The sequence below is a fragment of the Rhamphochromis sp. 'chilingali' genome (assembly GCF_963969265.1).
Source record: "Rhamphochromis sp. 'chilingali' genome assembly, chromosome: 1".
Classification (NCBI taxonomy): Eukaryota; Metazoa; Chordata; class Actinopteri; order Cichliformes; family Cichlidae; genus Rhamphochromis; species Rhamphochromis sp. 'chilingali'.
The window spans coordinates 60,769,708-60,791,646 of record NC_137929.1 but is presented as its reverse complement, the minus strand read 5'-3'; the positions used below and the strand labels follow the sequence as shown (position 1 = coordinate 60,791,646).

The 21,939-nt window shown below is 42.2% G+C and overlaps 1 protein-coding gene across 1 annotated transcript; it reads right to left on the bottom strand.

Moving 5' to 3' along the window:
• Positions 1-439: 439 nt before the first annotated feature.
• Positions 440-21,015, bottom strand: LOC308409471 (uncharacterized protein; the record flags this gene model as incomplete). Its single annotated transcript, XM_080902254.1, has 9 exons — positions 440-1,769; positions 4,106-4,201; positions 8,779-8,868; positions 9,014-9,205; positions 9,284-9,529; positions 9,609-9,872; positions 9,999-10,034; positions 19,640-19,735; positions 20,967-21,015. Coding segments are annotated over 9 exons (1,209 nt in total), but the record flags the coding sequence as incomplete, so codon positions are not given.
• Between the last annotated feature and the right edge of the window lie 924 nt (positions 21,016-21,939).

Genomic DNA, 21,939 nt, shown 5'->3' with positions numbered 1-21,939 from the left:
ACCCTGCTCCATACTTTCTTCCCCTCCCAGCAACACATTCATCAGATTTGCAGTTGACTCACGGTGATGGTTGTCATTTCTGGGGACAATGAGTCTACCCAGCGACTGTCTCAGTGGTTTAAAGACAACAACTTGGTCCCCAAAATGTCCAGGACACGAGACAGGACCATGGACTTCACTGTGATTAAGCACGTAATTATCAGCAGGAACTGTGTGGAAAAGGTCACAGACGTCCAGTTTCTGGGATTTTACAACAACAAGAGCCTGAACGTGTGGTTAAGAAGGCAAAGCAGAGATTTAACTTCTGCAGGGTCCTCATGAAGAATATTATCCCCCGAGACTCTTTATTTTTTCTTTTGTTCTTTCTTTTCAGATTGCTTAGAACTCTGGCTTCTAGCAGGTGCTAAAACAGAATAATAATAATAATAATAATAATAATAATAATAATAATAATAATAAACAGTACCAGGGACTTCCACCAAATGAAAACCCCAAGTCGAGGTGACCTGAGTAGGTCCAAGTGTATAAGGGCTCTTGGTGTCCTTCTACCCTTTTTATTCCCGTGCTAGGCATGTGGACATTACATGTGCTTCATGGGGCTGTGCAATTTGGATAACTTGTGAGTTTATAGGTGTTTTTCTTTGTAAACTTCTTCAGTAGTTGTCATGACTGTTGTGATGGATCATTGCACAGTTGAGTGGTGGAGTACTTTAATGACTGATGGGGGTTTCACAGTTTTTTTTCTCCTCTTAACACCTGTGCTGTGAACCAATGACTGATCGGATAGAACTATGAAGTGTTTCTGAGAAAAACAAAGGTGCCATCAACCGAGCTGCAAACTTTGCTCAAGACTTTACCGCAGAGATTGTTTGACAAGCTGAAAACACGTAAGTCAGACTTTACTGGAAACCATCTCAGCAACAAGTTACAGCACTTCCATGCTCCACAAAGTTTAGCTGTGTGACATCGATGAAATAAACAAAACTCAAACCTTTAACCCACAGAGCTCATCAGCTTATGTCTCTCTTCTCTCCACCTCAACAGGCTGAGCTATGAGACTTCGTGGCTCAAGAGTTGGGAGTTCGTCTTGTAATCAGAAGGTTGCTGGTTCGAGCCCCGGCTTGGACAGTCTCGGTCGTTGTGTCCTTGGGCAAGACACTTCACCCGTTGCCTACTGGTGGTGGTCAGAGGCCAGTCTCTGGCAGCCTCGCCTCTGTCAGTGCGCCCCAGGGCAGCTGTGGCTACAATGTAGCTTGGCATCACCAGTGTGTGAATGGGTGGATGACTGGATGTGTAAAGCGTTATACAAATACAGGCCATTTACTTAAAAAACAGGAACCACCAGCAGACTCTAAAACCTGTCTGTGCAGCTTTGGACACAGTTTACAATATTTTAATCTGCCTTGGTGCAGCACCTCAGTTCATCCTCACTGTGAAAGAAGCAGCTTTAGTTACGCACAAACTTCTTATTAGAGTTTATCTCCAAACATTGTTTTCAGAGCTCAGTTACTATGAACACGGAGGTAGGAGCTCCACCAGGTCATGAGATCACATGGAGTCATCTTCCTCCTGATCCCAAGGTTTTATCCCCTGACGTGTCCAGGACAGCTCCAGGGGAACATTAGCACTCTAATGTTTAGCTCTAAAAAATACCTGACTGCAGAAGTGAAGAAGAGCAGCTTTACCTCTCGTGTCTGATCGCTTTTTCTTCTCTTTGATGATTTTTCCATAAGTGACGTCTTCAGTTCTCCCTGCAGCTGCATCTGTCTCTGCACAGTAAAACACACACAGTCACACTGTCACTGCAGACAGAACAGCTGACACATTACAGCTATGACAAAACATGTTACAGATAATAGTCAGACACACACTGTGTGTGTTTCTGTGACTGCCACACACCTGGTATCTTTGGATCAATAACTTGCTGTCAACACCCACAGTGGGTCAGAGTGGGCCGACACAGCCCTGCAGCTCAACACTGGATCCTCACAGAGCTGTGTGCTGAGCCCCTGCTCTATAATCTGATGAACCCTGATGACACCACAGTGTCCAGGACAAATGACCTGATCACTGACCACGAGGAGAGGGTCAGGACTGCAAGTTTACTTCAGGCAGAAATGACCCAGGGTCTAAACACGGATTGGGTAAAGACATCACAGCAGAGACTTTCCTGAGGGCCCTCAGGAAGATCCCCATACCATGGCTCCACACGTTAGTGTATTGCTTGTGTGTGGTTTTGCTGTTGCACAGAAAAAGGAGCTCCACAGGGTTACTGGATGGCTTCTCCCAACTCTGGAGGACCTACATAGTTCCTGCTGCCTCAAAAAGGCTAATATCATCATCATGGCTTCTTTGGACTGTGCTCATGTTTGAACTGTTACCATCAGACAGACAGAACCGAACGATTAAAACAAGGACAAACAGACTGGAAAACAGTTTTTATTGCAGAGCTGTGTCACCAGTCAGTGCTGACATGAATGAGCTCTGTGCACTAAGGAGCTGTGCAGTTTGGGAGAACGTAGAAAGGTTGCTTTAGTCTTTGTTCATTAGTTTTTATCCATTATATAGTTTACAGTTTTTAAATAGTTTCCATGATGCTGAGGCTGCACTTGTGTGCGAGGAGGGTGGGGGAGTATTTGGGGTTTCACTGTTTTTTTCTCCTCTCTGCACCTCTGCTGTGAACCACAAACACCTTCTTGCACTTTTGGTAACTGAAGCAGTTTGTGCTGCAGCTGGTATCAGACTAATGCTGGGCTCCAGACACTTCACAGCCAAAAGAGAAAAATAAAGGAGTTATTTTGGTTCTTAGAGCCGTTCAGGTATCAGTAGCAAACAGCACAATACTGACTTATTTGTCCTCATAAAACACTTTAATGAATAGAGCCTGGTCACTGCTCTGTGTTTGGATTATTTAGCGAGTCACAAACACACAGCAGGGACAGGACAGATTTAAAGTTTACACTTTTACTGCTGTTTTCAGTACTGCCATCTTGGATTACTAACTCAGGGGAAGTTGGTGCTCCAACTTTCAGTGTGGGAAACTTAAGTTGAGCTTCATGTTCCACAGAAAATCTGAAAATCACAGAAAATGTTCCACAGAAAATCTGATTGGGAATAATTCACAGTTCAGAATCCTTCAATCCAACACTGGGCCTTGGTGCAGCACCTGAGTCCATCCTCGTGTGAAAGAAGCAGCTTTAGTAATGTGGAAACTTCTCATCATTAAATATTTTGTGTTCAGACAAAGAAGAAGATGTTTAATCACTGCAGCGCTTACTGTGTGTAAACAGTATTTGTAATGAAGCATCGCACACACAGTAAGTGGGGATTTTTTATAAACTGCTCGTCACAGTTTCTCCTCTCAGCACCTTTGCTGTGAGCCAATCAGTGAAAGGATAGATTTGTGAGGTGTCTGTGTTAAAAGCAAAGCCGCCATCTTCTCTCAGTGCAGACGGACACACTAAACACAAGCACGAAAGCCGACATGTTCTCATCAGTGTTGTCAGACTCGTACCATAACACCTTTAAAATAAACCAGGGTTCACACAGTGCTGTTCATATACAAAAAGCATGAACAGAAAATGAAGTCAATCAGGTTCAAAATAGAGAATTAGAAAAAAATTACAGTCAACCTCTTAAAAAAGTGTGAAAGTTTTAAACTCAGAAAGAGACGAGGCCTAACATGGAAGGGCAGATCATTGCACAACTCTGGCGCAGCTACAGTCTCCTCTAAATCTATGCTTAGTTTTTGTCAACTTCAAGAGCTGCTTATAGGTGGCTCCGAACGAGCAGGCAGATAAACATGGCTGCAGTTTCAGACTGAGAGCAGCCAACAACAACAGGAAGATTCTGTTGTGGTTTGCAAAAACTAAAATACAATGTTGTAAAATTGAATTAAAGGACAGTGTGGCTGAAAACACTCTTTGGTCTGTTTGGCCTTATTTATAGTACTCATGTTGACAACTAAGTCATCCTTTTAACAACCTGTGTGTGAGCTGCAGCTGAAGTTGTGCGACTGCAGAAGCACACTTAAACACAGAAGGATAAAAACCACGTGAACATCATCGGGACGTTTTTATGCAGAAGTGAAGAAGAGCAGCTTTACCTCTCGTCTGTGATCGTTTGTTCTTGTCTGTGATGATTTTTCCATAAGTGACGTCTTCAGTTCTCACTGCTGAGTAAACTGCAGCTGGATCAGTGTCTGCACAGTAAAACACACACAGAGGACGTCACTGCAGACAGAACAGCTGAGAACAGACATGAAACTGCTGCCACTCACCAATCTTTATATGAAACACTCAGAGTGTTTTCAGTTACTGCTCAGGTTATTTTAAAAGTTTAAAATAGTTCAACATGAATTAAAATGTGAGGTAAAGAGACCTGATAAAGGACGAACTGAATGCCAGACATGTCAGCTGATCAGAATAACAGGACGTCAGACAAACTGTTAAATTATTGACTTTATAAAAGATAAATTCAGAATTTAGATAGTGAGCCAGAAGGAATTTATTATGCTGGTGTCATAAATATGAAAGAGTAAATCTTAAAAGGAAAACTGTGAACAATACTGCAGGAAATTAGTTTACAATAATAGAAAATTTACAATAATAATTAAGTCTTTCATATTTTGTGAATATGATAACAGTCTCTGACCTGTGTGAGTTTACAGAAATACTCTTACAAATAACTCACGTGTTTCTTCCTCTATTTAACGTTCACACCTCTGTGTTGAAACACCTGCAGATGAAGCTCTTATCGTTTCTTTCTCAGAAACAGTGGCAGACTCGTTAGTGTTAACCACAGACGACAAACACACCGTTCAGCAAACACAGAACTTAACATGGTGCGAAAATCTACAGACAGACAAATATTCATTTGCTGTACATGAGGTGATTGTTGTTATAACTGACCTGTTTAAATGTTATTGAGGCTTAAAGTTTGCATAATTAGGGGCGTGGCCCAAGGGTGTAGATTTGGTTTTGGCATTGGTGAGGATGGATGATTCAACCAATGAAACCTTCCCTGTTTCTTTTTTCCCCCCTTTTGTCTTTGCTTCTTGATAAAAAAAAAAGAGAAGTAAATATACTTGCCTACATATGCTATTCTCCCTGCTTTTAAACCATTTAAAATTACAATTTTATATGTGAATTATATAATGTTAAAATACTATTAAACACATGACTAAGTATTTTAGGCTTTAGTTTACTTCAGCCATATAACATATAGATCAGGTACACCTACCATAGAACCAAGGCCGCCAGAGCTCATCTTTATATTTTTACATGCTGTAGTGCCATTTTTGGGAGCATTTCAAGTTGCTATACATCAATACAACCGTTATAGCCCAAATTTTAATAATATGTCTGCATTAAGTCCATAGTAACGACATAAATTGCAAAAAAGTGCAATAAACTACAAAGAAATTGAAAATCATTTTTGGTTTTTTTTAACATATATTTCTACTTGGAGAAATTTAACCCTGGAGAAACCATGGGGTCAAATTTGACCCCATGGTTTCTCCAGGGTTAAGAGGTTTATCCCTCAAAACTTTAAATACAAAAAAGTTGCAAAACATAGTTTACAACAACAGGAAATTTATTTTGAGTGTCTTCATAGTTTTATTTTTGAGATACACCAATTTTTATATACTGCAGGAAAAACGAAAAACAATCTTATGATGCAAATTTGCAAAGAAAGCAGCAGGTTCATCAAAATAAAATATTTCCAGCAGTGCAATTTGAGTTCTAAGCATCCCAGAAACTATTCAGAAAGTCAAACATGACTTATAAAAACACCAGTGTAGGCTTTTAAGGCCTACAAGTAAAAAGTACATTTACCGCAAAAATGACGTTACTCATGACTACCTCATGATATTTTGTCTCAAAAATTAACCCTATGAATATGTCAGTACCATTGGGGTGAAATTATTGTGTCACCAACATATAATTTTAACAGCCTCTGTAAACTACAGTGGTTTGCAAAAGTATTCGGCCCCCTTGAACTTTTCCACATTTTGTCACATTACAGCCATAGTTTCTGAAGTCTGGAGAGGCCTCAGAACCATCTCAGGCCACAAACATCAGAACTCTCTGCCTGGGAGGGATCTGAGGTGGGCAAATGAACTGAATCATTTCTTCAACAGATTTGATTCAGCCATGAGGCTCCAACATCGGCTGCAGACTCATCCACCCCCACTGCTGCTGTTCCGCCTCAGACACTTCACACCTCCTCTATTCACCCTGCTCACTCCTCAACACCCCCAACAACAGCATCCAATACACACTCAACACAAGGCTCCAGCCTGTCTCTCTCAACCACCCAGGTTAGGAGGGAACTGAGGAGGATTAATGGCAAGAAGGCAGCGGGTCCAGATGGCATCAGCTCGAGGGTCGTCAGGTCCTGCGCGGACCAACTGTGTGGGGTGATGGAGCACCTCTTCAACCTGAGCCTGAGGCTGGGAAGAGTCCCACAGCTCTGGAAAACCTCCTGTGTTGTACCAGTGCCAAAGACTTCACGCCCCAAGGACCTCAACAGCTACAGGCCAGTGGCTCTGACATCCCACCTGATGAAGACCCTGGAGCGGTTGGTCCTGGCTCAGCTTCGGCGCCTAACAAGCTCATCACTGGACCCACTTCAGTTTGCCTACCAGCCTGGCATTGGAGCGGATGATGCCGTCATTCACCTCCTACATCGTTCCCTCGCTCACCTGGAGACCGCTGGAAGCACTGTGAGAATCATGTTCTTTGATTTCTCCAGTGCCTTCAACACTATTCTTCCCTCGGTTCTGAAGGACAAGCTGGAGAACTCTGGAGTGGACCATCACCTCACTACCTGGATCCTGGACTACCTCACCGACCGACCACAGTATGTGAGGACTCAGGGCTGTGTGTCGGACAGGGTCGTCTGCAGTACGGGGGCCCCACAGGGAACGGTTCTGGCTCCGTTCCTCTTCACCATCTACACTGCAGACTTCTCCCACAATTCCACCCAGTGCTTCCTGCAGAAGTTCTCTGATGACTCTGCAATAGTCGGCCTCATCACTGATGGGGATGACAAGAAGTACAGAGGACTGACTCAGGACTTTGTGGACTGGTGCCAGCTGAACTACCTCCAGATCAACGCCAGTAAAACCAAGGAGCTGGTGGTAGACTTCCACAGGCACAAGCATTCTCCACTGCAACCACTGAACACCTAAGGTATGGACATTGAGGCTGTGGACAGCTACAGGTACCTTGGTGTTCATCTGAACAATAGACTGGACTGGACTCATAACTCAGACGCCCTCTACAGGAAAGGGCAGAGCAGGCTGTACCTGCTGCGGAGACTCAGGTCGTTTGGAGTGGAGGGCCCACTGCTGAAGACCTTCTATGACTCTGTGGTGGCTTCTGCTATCTTTTATGGTGTGGTCTGCTGGGGCGGCAGCATCTCTGCCGGGGACAGGAAGAGACTGAACAGGCTGATCCGAAGGGCCAGCTCTGTTCTAGGATGCCCTCTGGACCCAGTGGAGGTGGTGAGTGACCGGAGAATGGCGGCTAAGCTGTCATCACTGTTGGACAACATCTCCCACCCCATGCAGCAGACTGTGACAGCACTGAGCAGCTCCTTCAGTGGGAGACTGCGGCACCCACGGTGTGGGACGGAGAGATTTCGCAGCTCTTTCCTCCCCACTGCTGTCAGACTCCACAACAAAGACTTTTGCAGCTGATCAAACCCTCACATGTGCAATAAGACTGCTATATGTGCAATTCTTGTACAATTCTTCTTCTGACAAAGTTGTACTTTTGTATTTTCTTACTCAGTTGTATATAGTATTTCTATTTTATTCTATTGTATATAGTATTTTATTTTATTTTATTGCATTCCAGTATTTTCTAATTTCTGCTACATAACTTTGCACTTTTGCTGTAACAAAACAAATTTCCCACCTGTGGGACTAATAAAGGTCATCTTATCTTATCTTATCTTCTTTGAAAAATACTTTCTTATATCCAGGTTCTTCCTTTTTGCTGCCATCCTCCTCTCCTCCTTGCAGGTCTTCTCAGTGCAGGTTTGTCGCTGCTAAAACTAAACAGAGCTCCCTGAGAGGCACAGCCAATCACATTGGCCATATTTGTCACATGATGTAGTACTCCAGTAGAGAACGTAATTTAACTCTTTCTGCACCGCTGGGTGATTGAGACATTGACAGATCGTTTTTTTTCTTTCTATGGGTTTTGTTTTTCTTTACTTGAAGAGATCAAATTACCATCCATGCCAAATCCAAGCCCTTGGTGTGGCCTATTTGTCTGTTGGAGTCCCTGAACTGCACCTCTGCTGAGTGGAATTCTAGGATCTTATTTTGATGTTACTGAGCTCTAATTAGCAGCTATCAGTCCCTTTCTGTTTGTCTCATACAGTCTATGGAGAAGCTTGATAACCAAGCTAGCTAACATTAGCTGATAGCTGATAAATAGAGTCTCTCCTGGCTATAAAAGCTAACATGATGCTGTTAAAAATGTTAACTTTTAGTTTCTGAAACCAGTATATGAAGTCATGGTGCTCTTTTCCATCTTTGATATACAGTCTTGTAAGTTCACTGACCAACATGTTTACTACAATTACATGTTACAGAAACTGTCACTCAAACAGCATCAATATTGGTTCTTAGTGTTGTAGTTTTCCACTCAGCATTTCTCTGAACTCTTCCAAAATATCAAAATTTCAAGTGATACCGTTTTATAAACACAGTTTTCTCCACACTGGAAACCCACATCCCCACCAAACGTCCCTCATTATTACCTCTGCTGTGTTTCACAGGCTGCTGTCTGCGATGTGATATTTTGACATCACTGTATGTGACATCATCTCGTGCAGCTTTGCCTTGATCTGCTGAAATTTAACAGTAATACCATTGTATGAGAAACTAAATGTTACTTGCACAGAAACACAATATAAACACTAACACGTAATCGTAATAAATGTTTAGATTATTCAACAAATCAAATTCCTCGCATGAAAGATCAGAAAGTCTCACCTTCAGGTTTTCTGTGATTACATTGTCTCACCAGCAGAACCAGTAACACCAGTAGCACCAAAACGCACACTGATCCAACAGAGATTAACACATGAAGAAGAACAGAAGAACCAGGGCGAGTAGCTGATGTAGGGATAGAGGTGGATGTAGATACAGGTGTGGGAGTAGATGGAGATGTGGTTGTAGGTTTCCCTGAAATAAACAACATGTAATCATTAGTTTATTGTGAATGTTGAAAGCTGCAGAAACACAGACAGGTGAGTGTGTCACCTGTGACAGTGATCCAGCTGGATGGAGACTCTCCATGACCGCTGATGTCACACTTGTAGAGGCCTTCATCAGACCTGGAAACATGCTGGATGGTCATGTGACCTGTAGGCTGCTTCCTGATGAGGGAGCCATCTTTATAGAAAGCAGCTGGGAGGTTGGAGGGAGTGGTCTTTGTTTTACAGAGCAGAGTGACGTCATCTCCCTCCATCACAGGGAGGACAGGACTCTGCAGGATCACTGATCCACCTCAACACAGAGACAAACTACAGCATTTCATCCATTTACACACAGCTTCATCAACACTAACTCCACACACTCAGCTTACCAGTGACTGTCAGGTTAACCATGTTACTGATGGGACCCTCTCTGGACTCACACCAGTAAACTCCACTGTCATGAGGTATCATCAAAGTGATGTTACAGGAAGAACCAGCTGGTTTTCCCCACCCATCTCCACACTGAGTCCTCTGTCGTTTGCTTGTGTTTCTCCTCAGAGTCCATCCAGCAGAGCTGTCGTCCTCCTCACAGCTCAGAGTCACAGAGTCATCTTTAAAGAACTGAGAGCTGCTGGGACTCACAGTCAGACGAGCTGTGAGGGTTAAAATGAAAAACTGATGATCACGTCTTTGAGATCTTTACTGAAAGTTTTAATCCAAATGTGTAAAACCTGTCAGAGTTGATCAGGTTTAAACTGTGACAGAAGAAGGTTACTGACCTTGGTTTGTTGTGCAGCTCAGCAGTGAGATCAGAACTAAAGAGAAACAACACTCAGGTTGATTTGACATAAACACACAAAGGTGATCACTCAGAACAACTTTGTATTATTTGATGTTTCCCTCTAAGACAGAAACATCAAACTCTCCATGTTGTGTCGCCTACAGCCCAGTTTGATCTTCCTGTCAGATGAAACGTGGATCTAAACCAGGTCAGCAAAAAGCTGCTCGTACTAAACCAGAGACTCCAGGATTTCAATTTCTACTTCTCGATGATCAGAATTATAAAATAAAACTGATCACATCATTTCATGCTTCATGAGCTGCTTCTGGAGTTACTGTAGAACAAGGAAGTCCTTCAAGTTACATTATAGTTACACTGAATACATACAAACAACTAGTACTGAACTAAGGTCTGTCCTCTGCTCTGTTCACACAAACACCAACATTTTATTTCAGCTTTTCACTCATAAATTCATCAGTAACTCTGTGAAACTTCAGACCTGCAGTTGGTCCTCGTGGTGTTTGAACTTGAATTCAGCCTGATTTGTTTTTCATGTCTTCTCCTCCATCATCAGTTATCAGGAGAGCAGACAGTCAAAGTACAAGAATTCAAACAAACACAGAGATTCTACTTACAGAGCAGACACAGCACAGATGTTTCCTTCATCGTCCTTCTCACTCATTTGAGCTTTTTTTCATTTCTGTCACCGACACCAAGCAAAGCCCGCCCTCTTCCTCTGAGTCTTTCTATATTTGTACAAACACAACGTTCACAGAGCGTGTGTCTTTGAGATTCATGCATTAAAGCTATTTTAAAAGACTACAACCAGTTACAATATTTAATCCAACATTTACTGATTCAATTCAGTTTTATTTATCTAGGGTCAAATCCCAACAACAGTCACAAACCCAGATAATACAGAGAAAACCCAACAAGTGGACAATCGCATTTGATCAGGAACTTAGATTAATAATAATGAATAATTAAATTGTGGTTTAAGGTTTATAAACACTTAGTGCCTGGAAAGGAAAAACTCAATGCATCATGGGAATCCCCCACCAGCCTACATCTATTGCAGCATAACTAAGGGAGGATCCAGGGTCACCTGGTCCAGCCCTAACTATATGCTTTAGCAAAAAGGAAAGTTTTAAGCCTAATCTTAAAAGTAGAGATAGTGTCTGTCTCCTGAATCCAAACTGGACGCTGGTTCCACAGAAGAGGGGCCTGAAAACTGAAGGCTCTGCCTCCCATTCTACTTTTAAATACTCTAGGAACAACAAGTAGGCCTGCAGAGCGAGAGCGAAGTGCTCTAATAGGGTGATATGGTACTACAAGGTCATTAAGATAAGATGGGGCCTGATTATTTAAGACCTTGTATGTGAGGAGCAGGATTTGAATTCAATTCTGGATTCAATTCTAGTCTCTCTCAGAGAACTGACAGGGACTATTATTTAATACAGTTTTTCTGATGGCTTGAGCACATTTTTTTTAACTATTGGCTATTTTTGCAAAACTCTACACACAAATAAGAAAACTCTTCACCAAATCAGCAAAACATTGTGGTTTTCTTGTAAAAGCTAATAAACCTGCTTAACTCTCCAAACCTTTGTAAAAATGGTATTTTTGTATCAAACAGTTAATACAAGCTATCACATTAATAAGCACACGAAGCACCAACTACACACTGATGGTATGAATAAAAACCACATCTGGCTTTTGCTTTCTCTGTGCACAAGGTAGGCCATGTCAGTTTGAGGTCATACTTTTGTCGTAGGTCCGTAAACACAGAGGGATCCAAACTTCAAGTGCTGGTGTTTATTCACACACATCAAAACAAACACAAGTGTTTATTTCCAAGTTAAAACAAAATAGTAATTTCACTGAGGAAAAAAAGAAATCAGTCTACATCGCGTCGTCTCTCTGCGTCCGGCCACAAAATTTTGCATACATCACATGCAATGTCCTCTAGTCCAAGGCACCGGGGAAATTATCTTCTGGAATGGCGTGTCCAGGCCTGACATGATGCCTGGTCAATATCCCCACATGCCTCTTCCACTGCCTGTAAAAGGGCTATGTGTTGATGGGGATGACGGTCATAGACCTTCCAGCGCCAGGCAGAGAAGAACTCTTCAATTGGATTCAAGAATGGAGAGTATGGGTGGAGGTTGAGTACAGTGAGGGGTGGGTGATCTGTAAACCAGTTGCGGACCAAAGCAGCGCTATGGAAACTAACATTGTCCCATATGATGACGTATCTGGTCTGCTCTGGTCTCTGAACAGTAGTGAGCATGTCATGTAAGGCGTCCAGGAATGTAATAATGCGTGCAGTGTTATATGGGCCCAGGGTTGCATTATGGTGAACAACACTGTTGAAGCTGATAGTTTTTATATTGTCATTTGTGCTTTGAAACATATAATCATTTGTATGCTGATAAAAATCATATCCTTATTAGGTCTGTTAAAAGTCTGTGTGCACTTGTGTACCATGAGATGAGAGGAAGCAGCCTTGACGGTATAATTTCCATTATAGCTTTAGGAACTAGACTTTGCTCTTCCTGAAAGTGCATGACTTCACACATTTAAGTGTTCGTTTGAGAGATGATCTATTGCAAGCTCCTGTTCTTATCATTTAGTGAGACGCTTACTTCTGCTTTTCTGCATACCTCATACACAGTACAGTTTAAGTTCATTGAAAGGTCATATGTCTATGTATGGTATAGCTGGAAACACGCACACACAGAATACAGACACTGATGTTGTTCAGATGTGCCTGCTTAAGAATGTCACAGCATTTGTAATTGCATATTCATGAATGATTGCTTGCTGACAATAAAAAGGGCTGTAGCGAAGGAATCAGTCAAAGTTGACTAAGGACAGGTGAAGGCCTGGGCTGACTTCCCTCGCGAGCCACAAAGACAAAGAGCTCTGTCTTGTTTTGTTTTGTCGTGCAGTTTGGGCTTGTGTTCCAGCGGGGTTTGTGCCTCGATAAACCCAACAAACACATTTTGACTTACAGCTGCACACAAAGTTCTGTTACCACCACGTTGTCCTGGGACACTGATTATGACACGGTGTCCAATAATGTTCCTGCCACGCCTTCTTGTCTTAATGAGGTGAAAACCAGCCTCATCCACAAAAAACTGCTCATGACCCATCTGCCTCTAGCTCCATCACTCTCTAGACAAGACAAAACTAATTCAGCACAGCAGGCACATGCACAGCACTACAGTGTGCACTTCCTGATTCAGTACCAATGATACTACAGCTTACCTGCACATAGTCATATCGCAGCTGTTTTACACGTTCACTGTTTCTTTCCAAAGGTGCTCTGTAGATTTGTTTCATTCGGATTCTGTTGCGAGCAAGAACACGACCTAATACAGAAATGCTCACATTTTGTATGTTTTGAAAGGTGGTGTCATCCTCAATTATGGTCTGCTGAAATTTGCGTAGCCTTATGGAATTATTTGCAATCACCATATTGACTATATGGGTTACTTGGTCTGCAGTGAACATGCTTCCTCTGCCCCCAGCATCTGGTCGTCTAGCAATTCTGTAAAGTAACAATTTCAGTATTTTTACATCTATGGTATTGTTGTGTTTCTCATTGGCATATGGCAGTGTTACAAATCTTAGTGCAAAGTGACTGTACTAACTGATTCTCATTTTGAAATGTCTTTATGATGCCTGCTACAGTAGCGGCTCAAGTTAGGCTGGACCCGTTGGCCAGCTTCCCTCAGGGTCATTCCACGGTTGATTACATCGTCCACTATTGTAGCTCTGATGTCATCAGCAATTCTATTTCTTACTCTTCCCCCTCCTCGTCCTCCTCTTGCTCCTCCTTTTCCTCTCCCTCTAACTTCACCTCCTTGTCCTTGTCGTCCTCTTCATCCTACTTCTTCACCTCCACGTCCTCTTCCTTGGCCTCCTCTAATTCTCACTCTTCTCACTCTTCCTGCTCCCTCCATTGTACTCCACATGGACGGCTTACCTGAAGCTTATTTTTAGTGCTTAGGCGGATTTGCAAAGTGTGTGTTACAAAATGGCAAACTGAGTGCAAAGCAGTGTTTGTGCTTTTAGTTTGGCAAACTCAGTGAGTGGTTTTGCTATAAGTATTAATAGTTTTAGAAATTGTGCTATACGAATCACAGTTAGGGTTGGACACTGCTAGCACGGGCGCCCACAGAAACACAAAGCAGGAGATGAAGCATCGAATATGTTTCCAAACCAACTTCATTCTAAGCCAAAGACTAGAAAATATGGTGAAGCATATCTGCCCTGGTTTCACTGGATTCTCTGGTTTCACCTGCACAAGTGCCGAGGTAGGTCTCCCCTGCAGGATTGGTTTTCCCTTCGTCGGGAGCAGCGCTGGGCTGTTTAAATCACAGACAAACAGGATCCCACAGTTGTTTATATTTTTAAACCCATTTTGCACAGAGAGGCATTTTTTGAAAAATGTATTGATAGCAATGTTGAATATTATTACACAGGAAAAAAACAAATCTCCGTTTTCGGTGATTTGAAACGCCGTTTACATGTGGACGAAACAGCTGCTATTTCAAAAATACCCGTGCAGGTGCGGACGCAGCGTAAAAGAGTTAGTAGTTTATTTTACTACTACCTGTAATTTATTGCAGATTACTTGTATTTGCTTAATTGTTGACTAAATGTTTGAGGTGTGAAAGAAACCGCAATGGAGCAAAATATGTGTGTGTGGTTGGAGGACGTGTGCGTGCGAGAAGGGGGGGGGGGGGGGGGGGGGGCGCAAACATTTTTCTTGTAAAACAAAGGGGGGGCTAGCAAAAAAAACTTTGGGAACCACTGGTTTAGACAATCAGAAAAAACTGTCATAAGAGGTGTTACACAACACTTTGAGACAAGACGCTAATATATATTCTATATACTGTATAATATAGAATCAGAATCAGAATCTTCTGATTCTGATTCTATATTACAGTTTTTCTGAATTGCTAAAACACATTTCCTAAAATCTCTTCTCTTTGTCTCAAAACACTAAACACAAACTTTAAAATTCAAGCTACACCCACATAACCTTCAACTTGTCTTGTGAAGCCAATCATTTGACCCCAAACTATTTGAACGTTTCTCAAAATCAAGCGCTACTGTCAAAAACCACACCAAGCCAGCCAGTTTGCAAACACATCTTAGCAACGATTACACACTACAGAAATAAATACAAAACACTGTGAGATAGCGGGAAAATATTATGTATTGGTTTCACAATGAGCAGCATTTTATCAATGTGTTTCTTCCATCATCCTCTCCCTTTTTGAACCCTATCGAGGAGTTTTTCTCAGCATGGAGATGTAAAGTATACGACTGAAACCCTTACACAAAGGAAAATCTACTTCAAGCAATGAATGGAGCATGTGGTTAGATAGGACTGGAATCTTGCTCGGGCTCGTTACACTGCAAGGGAGACCATAACATGTGTTGTGGGTGAAGTCCTGTGGCTTGACCCAGCACAGAGGCATGATACTTTACTTTCCATCTGCATGCTGCATGCAATTAGAAGCTGGAGATGAGAAGAGTAGATCTTCTTCAGTTGTACAGATACAGTTTGTGTTGTACCATGTTAGGTTTAACCAGAGAGAAAAAAGATGTCCTGCACAGCGGTGACAGAAGTTGTAAAGCACAATCTTAAATCAAATTGTTTGAACTGTGTGTGTGTTTGTGTTCAGACTTCAGACCAGAGCCAGACGTCGTCTACTCTTCACTGAAGTAGTCCACCAGTCCAACCACTGACACCCAGCTGCTGGTCTCTAACTGGTCCCCCCAGCACCTCAGACCAAAGGACATCCACGTGTTTAAAGATTTGAAGATTTTTATATATTTTGTGTATTTTTTCTTTCTTTCTAGACTCAAATGACCCATATGCAGACATATTGCCGTTCATTTTGGGAGGAACACTCTGGTGCAGGAGTATGAAAAGGAATCAAGGAAACTAGCGGATTATAGGAATCATCTTTGTTTCAACCTAAGATGCATACAAAGCAGAGTTGTTCCTAAGAGTTTGCGCCTTGGATCCACTGTCAGGGGATACAGAGCAGATTTGACTCTACGGAGAGCACAAAATCAGCTTCTAAGTGAGAGGATAAGACGGGTCCATTTCACTATAGATTCCCTTCAGAGCAAGATTAGCCAGACTCTGCAGGAACTGGAAACCCTTCTACCCTCTCCGATCTTAGAAGAGGTTTACAAGTTTGTGGACAAGGCTCAGTGGGCCCAACACTCTAAAGGAAAAGAAAGACAATGCAGGAAATTCCACACCTTGCTTTCAGAAACACACACTCCTTGGTCTCTTCACAGACATATGCAAAATCAGCACTATGTTAATATGTTCTCTGCCCTCGCTAACTGGTTGTAATTGTTGTAGTTTTATTCATGGTTGTTGCCTCTTGTTTCCATGTCAGTGATCTGGTTTCACTGGTTTTCTTCGTGTGGTTCTGTGGGTTTCTAAAAACTGTCAGATGGAAAATTTGACTAGTTTGATTGTGGCTAACTGACACACACCTCCCTCCCACCTCCTGCACACTGAATATAGCGGAAGCATCATTCAGTGGCTGCAGAAAAGCTTTGTTTCACGATGGGTGTGTTTGATGCAGCAGTTTTTATTTCTCTGTGCTCAAACAACAGAAGTGTTTAATTTGTGCTTTGTAAGCATATACTGATTTTTTTTTAAATAAAATCTCCTTAAATTTGAAAATTAGCTTTTTAACAACTCAAAATGTGGATTTTTAATCATAGCCTACATATTGTGCTTCATAACTAAACATGCACAGAGGAGAATAAACCTGATTCTGCAAGTTGTCTTTTCAGTGTTTTACAATCAGTCACTTTTATGCTGATTCAATAATTTAGGATAAAAAGAGAGATCATTTCTTTTTAGTGTCTGATAAACTACAAACTCATCAACATGGAGCTGATCATGAATAACACTGATAGCGTGCTCCCATCTCATTGTGACACCGGCTGTCCGGATGGCCAGTGAATACCTCAGGCAGCAGAAACCCAAGAAAGAGGAGGGAGACGAGGAACCATCATGGAAGGACAGGCCCCTGCACGGTATGTACCACCGGCAGATAGAGGAGGTGGCTGATATCCAGAAATCCTACCAGTGGCTGGACAAAGCTGGACTGAAAGACAGCACAGAGGCACTAATCATGGCAGCACAAGAACAAGCTCTGAGCACAAGATCCATAGAGGCTGGGGTCTATCACACCAGGCAAGACCCCAGGTGCAGGCTGTGTAAAGATGCCCCAGAGACAATCCAGCACATAACAGCAGGGTGCAAGATGCTAGCAGGCAAGGCATACATGGAACGCCATAACCAAGTGGCCGAGTATAACCTGGAAGTCCCGAGGTCAAAATGGGAGATGCCCCCAAGGGTGGTGGAGAATGACCGAGCTAAGATCCTGTGGGACTTCCAGATACAGACGGACAAAATGGTGGTGGCTAACCAACCGGACATAGTGGTGGTAGACAAACAGAAGAAGGCGGCCGTAGTGATCGATGTAGCGGTTCCGAATGACAGCAATATCAGGAAGAAGCAACACGAGAAGCTGGAGAAATACCAAGGGCTCAGAGAAGAGCTCGAGAGGATGTGGAGGGTGAAGGTAACGGTGGTCCCCGTGGTAATCGGAGCACTAGGTGCGGTGACTCCCAAGCTAGGCGAGTGGCTCCAGCAGATCCCGGGATTAACATCGGAGATCTCTGTCCAGAAGAGCGCAGTCCTGGGAACAGCTAAGATACTGCGCAGGACCCTCAAGCTCCCAGGCCTCCCCGAGCTTGAAGGATAAACCGCCCGCAGGGGCGTGCTGGGTGTTTTTATATATATATATACATATATATATACATATATGTATATATATATATATATATATATATATATATATATATATATATGTATATATATATATATGTATATATACATATATACATATATATAATATTCTGTAACTCTGTAACTTCTGTCGGTGCTGTGCTTTTGGAAACCGAATTTCCCAGAGGAACCCACCCGAGGGATTAATAAAGTTATATCTTATCTTATAGTTAGGGCTGGACCAGGTGACCCTGAATCCTCCCTTAGTTATACTGCAATAGACGTAGGCTGCCGGGGATTCCCATCATGCATTGAGTTTTTCCTTTCCAGTCACCTTTCTCACTCACTACGTGTTAATAGACCTCTCTGCATTGAATCATATCTGTTATTAACCTCTGTCTCTCTTCCACAGCATGTCTTTATCCTGTCTTCCTTCTCTCACCCCAACCGGTCGCAGCAGATGGCCCCGCCCCTCCCTGAGCCTGGTTCTGCCGGAGGTTTCTTCCTGTTAAAAGGGAGTTTTTCCTTCCCACTGTCGCCAAAGTGCTTGCTCATAGGGGGTCATATGATTGTTGGGTTCTTTTCTGTATTTTGTATTACTAGGTCTATAGGGTCTATACATAGTAGTTTTCATGACTGTTGAGATTGCACTTAATATCGAGCAGTGGTCTAAAGTGCTTGGAAAGAGTGTCTGGACTTCTTTAAATTGCTTGAAGACGTTTCACCTCAAGCAACTTAGTCCAGACGCTTTTCTTTCCAAGCTCCTTAGACTATGATGACCTGGATGACTGAGAACCTGTACAGAGTGGGGGGGTATTTTAAAGACTGCAGTGGGTTTCAGTTTCTTTCTCTTCTCAGCACCTTTGCTGTGAACCAATGTCTGAATGGACAGATCTGTAAGTCGCCTGTGCTGAAAGCAAAGCCACCATGTTCTTTCTTTGCAGATACAATATCTACAAGGAAGAAAGCCGACATGTTCTCATCAGTGTCCTCAGATTCAGTCTGACTGCAGCCAGCAACAGGAAGTTTTATCGTTTTACTGAACTCAGTTTTTAGAAATTAAATAATTACAAAGTTTTTAAAGGATTCATTTCATTAAAGGACAGTTTGAGAGGCTGAAAACACTCTTTGGTCTGTTCAGCCTTCTTCTTTATACGACTCATGTTAGCAATAAATTCATGTATCAGAAACAGACAGCAGACCCATCTGGGCCTCATTTTGGCAGTTTTGGTACACATGGCTGAGTTACATCACTACCTGTGTTCTGTTGCACCAAACAGGACAGCTGATCTATGAAAGGTGGACCTGTGGCTGAGTTGCAGCAGACTTTCCCTGAATTTACCATCAGATTAACCAAACAAAAGTGCAGATGTGCCACAGTTGGGCAAATTTCTTCCTAAAACACAACAGGGAGCTCCACTGTTGAACTACTAAGTCCCTATAAACACAGAAGTAAAAGCTCCACCAGGTCGTGATGTCACCTCCAGGTGGAGACAGACCAAAGAGCAGCAGGCCAGATACTCAATATTCCTGAAGCACACTGGCAAATCACCCAAAGAGATGCAGCTGAAGTTTGGAAACCTCTGAAGCACACTTGAATACAGAAGAATAAAGACCTGGTCCAGTGTTACAAGACCACAAGAAAAACCTCTTTGCTCCTCCTGAACCCAAGGTTTTATCCCCTGTCCAGCACCCTGGCATAGACGTGTCCAGGAAGGCTGCAGGGGAAACATCAGCACTCTAATGTTTAGATTTGAGAGAAACCTGACTGTAGAAGTGATGAAGAGCAGCTTTACCTCTCGTCTGTGATCGTTTGTTCTTGTCTGTGATGATTTTTCCGTAAGTGATGTCTTCAGTTCTCACTGCTGAGTAAACTGCAGCTGGATCAGTGTCTGCACAGTAAAACACACACAGAGGACGTCACTGCAGACAGAACAGCTGATAACAGACATGAAACTGCTGCCACTCACAAATCTTTATATGAAAACTGTTAGGATTATTTTAAAAGTTTAAAATATTTCAACATGAAGTTGAATGTGAGATAAAGGGACCTGACAAAGCAGTAACCTAATGACTAACATGTTAGCTGATCAAGATCACAGATAGACAAACTGTTAAATTATTGACTTTATAAAAGATAAATTCAGAATTTAGATAGTGATGCAGAACAAATTTAAGATGCTGGTGTCATAAATATGAAAGAGTAAATCTTAAAAGGAAAACCGTGAACAATATTGCAGGAGATTAGTTCATAGTAATTGGAAATTTACAATACAATAAGTATATTTCATATTTAGTAAATATGATAACAGTCTCTGACCTGTGTGAGTTTACAGAAATACTCTTACAAATAACTCACGTTTCTTCCTCTATTTAACGTTCACACCTCTGTGTTGAAACACCTGCAGATGAAGCTCTTATCGTTTCTTTCTCAGAAACAGTCGCAGACTCGTTAGTGTTAACCACAGACGACAAACACACCGTTCAGCAAACACAGACCTTAACATGGTGCGAAAATCTACAGACAGACTGATATTCATTTGCTGTACATGAGGTGATTGTTGTTATAACTGACCTGTTTAAATGTTATTAATGCTTACAGTCTGCATTATTAGGGGCGTGGCCTATTTATATCTGCCAGATATATTAGATATCATATACCAGATATATCTGCCTGAACTGGACCTCTGCTGAAGAAATTATGTTACTGAGCTCTAATTAGCAGTGCCTTTCTGTTTTTCTCATACAGTCTATGGAGAAGCTTGATAACCAAGCTAGCTAACATTAGCTGATAGCTGATAAATAGAGTCTCTCCTGGCTATAAAAGCTAAAATGATGCTGTTAAAAAATTTGTAACTTTTAGTTTCTGAAACCAGTTGATGAAGTAATTCTGGTGTTTTTCATCTTTGATATACAGTCTTGTATGTTCACTGACCAACATCTTTACTACGACCACACGTTACAGAAACTGTCACTCAAACAGCATCAATATTGCTCTTAGAGCACTGTGTAATAATTTTCCACTAAGCATTTCTCTGAACTCTTAGAAAATATCCAAGTTTCAAGTGATACAATTTTATAAACATCCTATTTTCTCCACACTGGAAAAACCAAATCACCCACCAAAGGTCCTTCTGCTTTGTCTCACAGCCAGCGATGTGATACTTGAATGTATGTGACATCATCTCGTGCAGCTTTATCTGGATCCAATAAAAATTTACAGTGAAAATATTTATAAGACAAACGGAAATGTTATTTGAATGGACAGAGAATGTAACTGAAACATTTAATCATGATAAATGTGTAGATTATTCAAATCCACAACAATAAAATTAAAACATGAAAGATCAGGAAGTCTGAGTCTCACCTTCAGGTTTCATCTCACCAGCACAACCAGTAACACCAGTAAAACCATAGCACAGTCTGATCCAACACATGACAATGCAGGAAAAAGGTAAGAACCAGGAGGAGAGGTGGATGTAGGTGGAGGTGTGGTGGTTTGTTCCCCTAAAATAAAGCAAACACAGTCATTAAGTTGTCGTCACATTGTGAATGTTGAAAGCTGCAGAAACACAGACAGGTGAGTGTGTCACCTGTGACAGTGATCCAGCTGGATGGAGACTCTCCATGACCGCTGATGTCACACTTGTAGAGGCCTTCATCAGACCTGGAAACATGCTGGATGGTCATGTGACCTGTAGGCTGCTTCCTGATGAGGGAGCCATCTTTATAGAAAGCAGCTGGGAGGTTGGAGGGAGTGGTCTTTGTTTCACAGAGCAGAGTGACGTCATCTCCCTCCATCACAGGGAGGACAGGACTCTGCAGGATCACTGATCCACCTCAACACAGAGACAAACTACAGCATTTCATCCATTTACACACAGCTTCATCAACACTAACTCCACACACTCAGCTTACCAGCGACTGTCAGGTTAACCATGTTACTGATGGGACCCTCTCTGGACTCACACCAGTAAACTCCACTGTCGTGAGATGCTGCTTTAATGATGTTACAGGAAGAACCTGCTGGTTTTCCCCACCCATCTCCACACTGAGTGGTGTTTCCTTTGCTTGTGTTTCTCCTCAGAGTCCATCC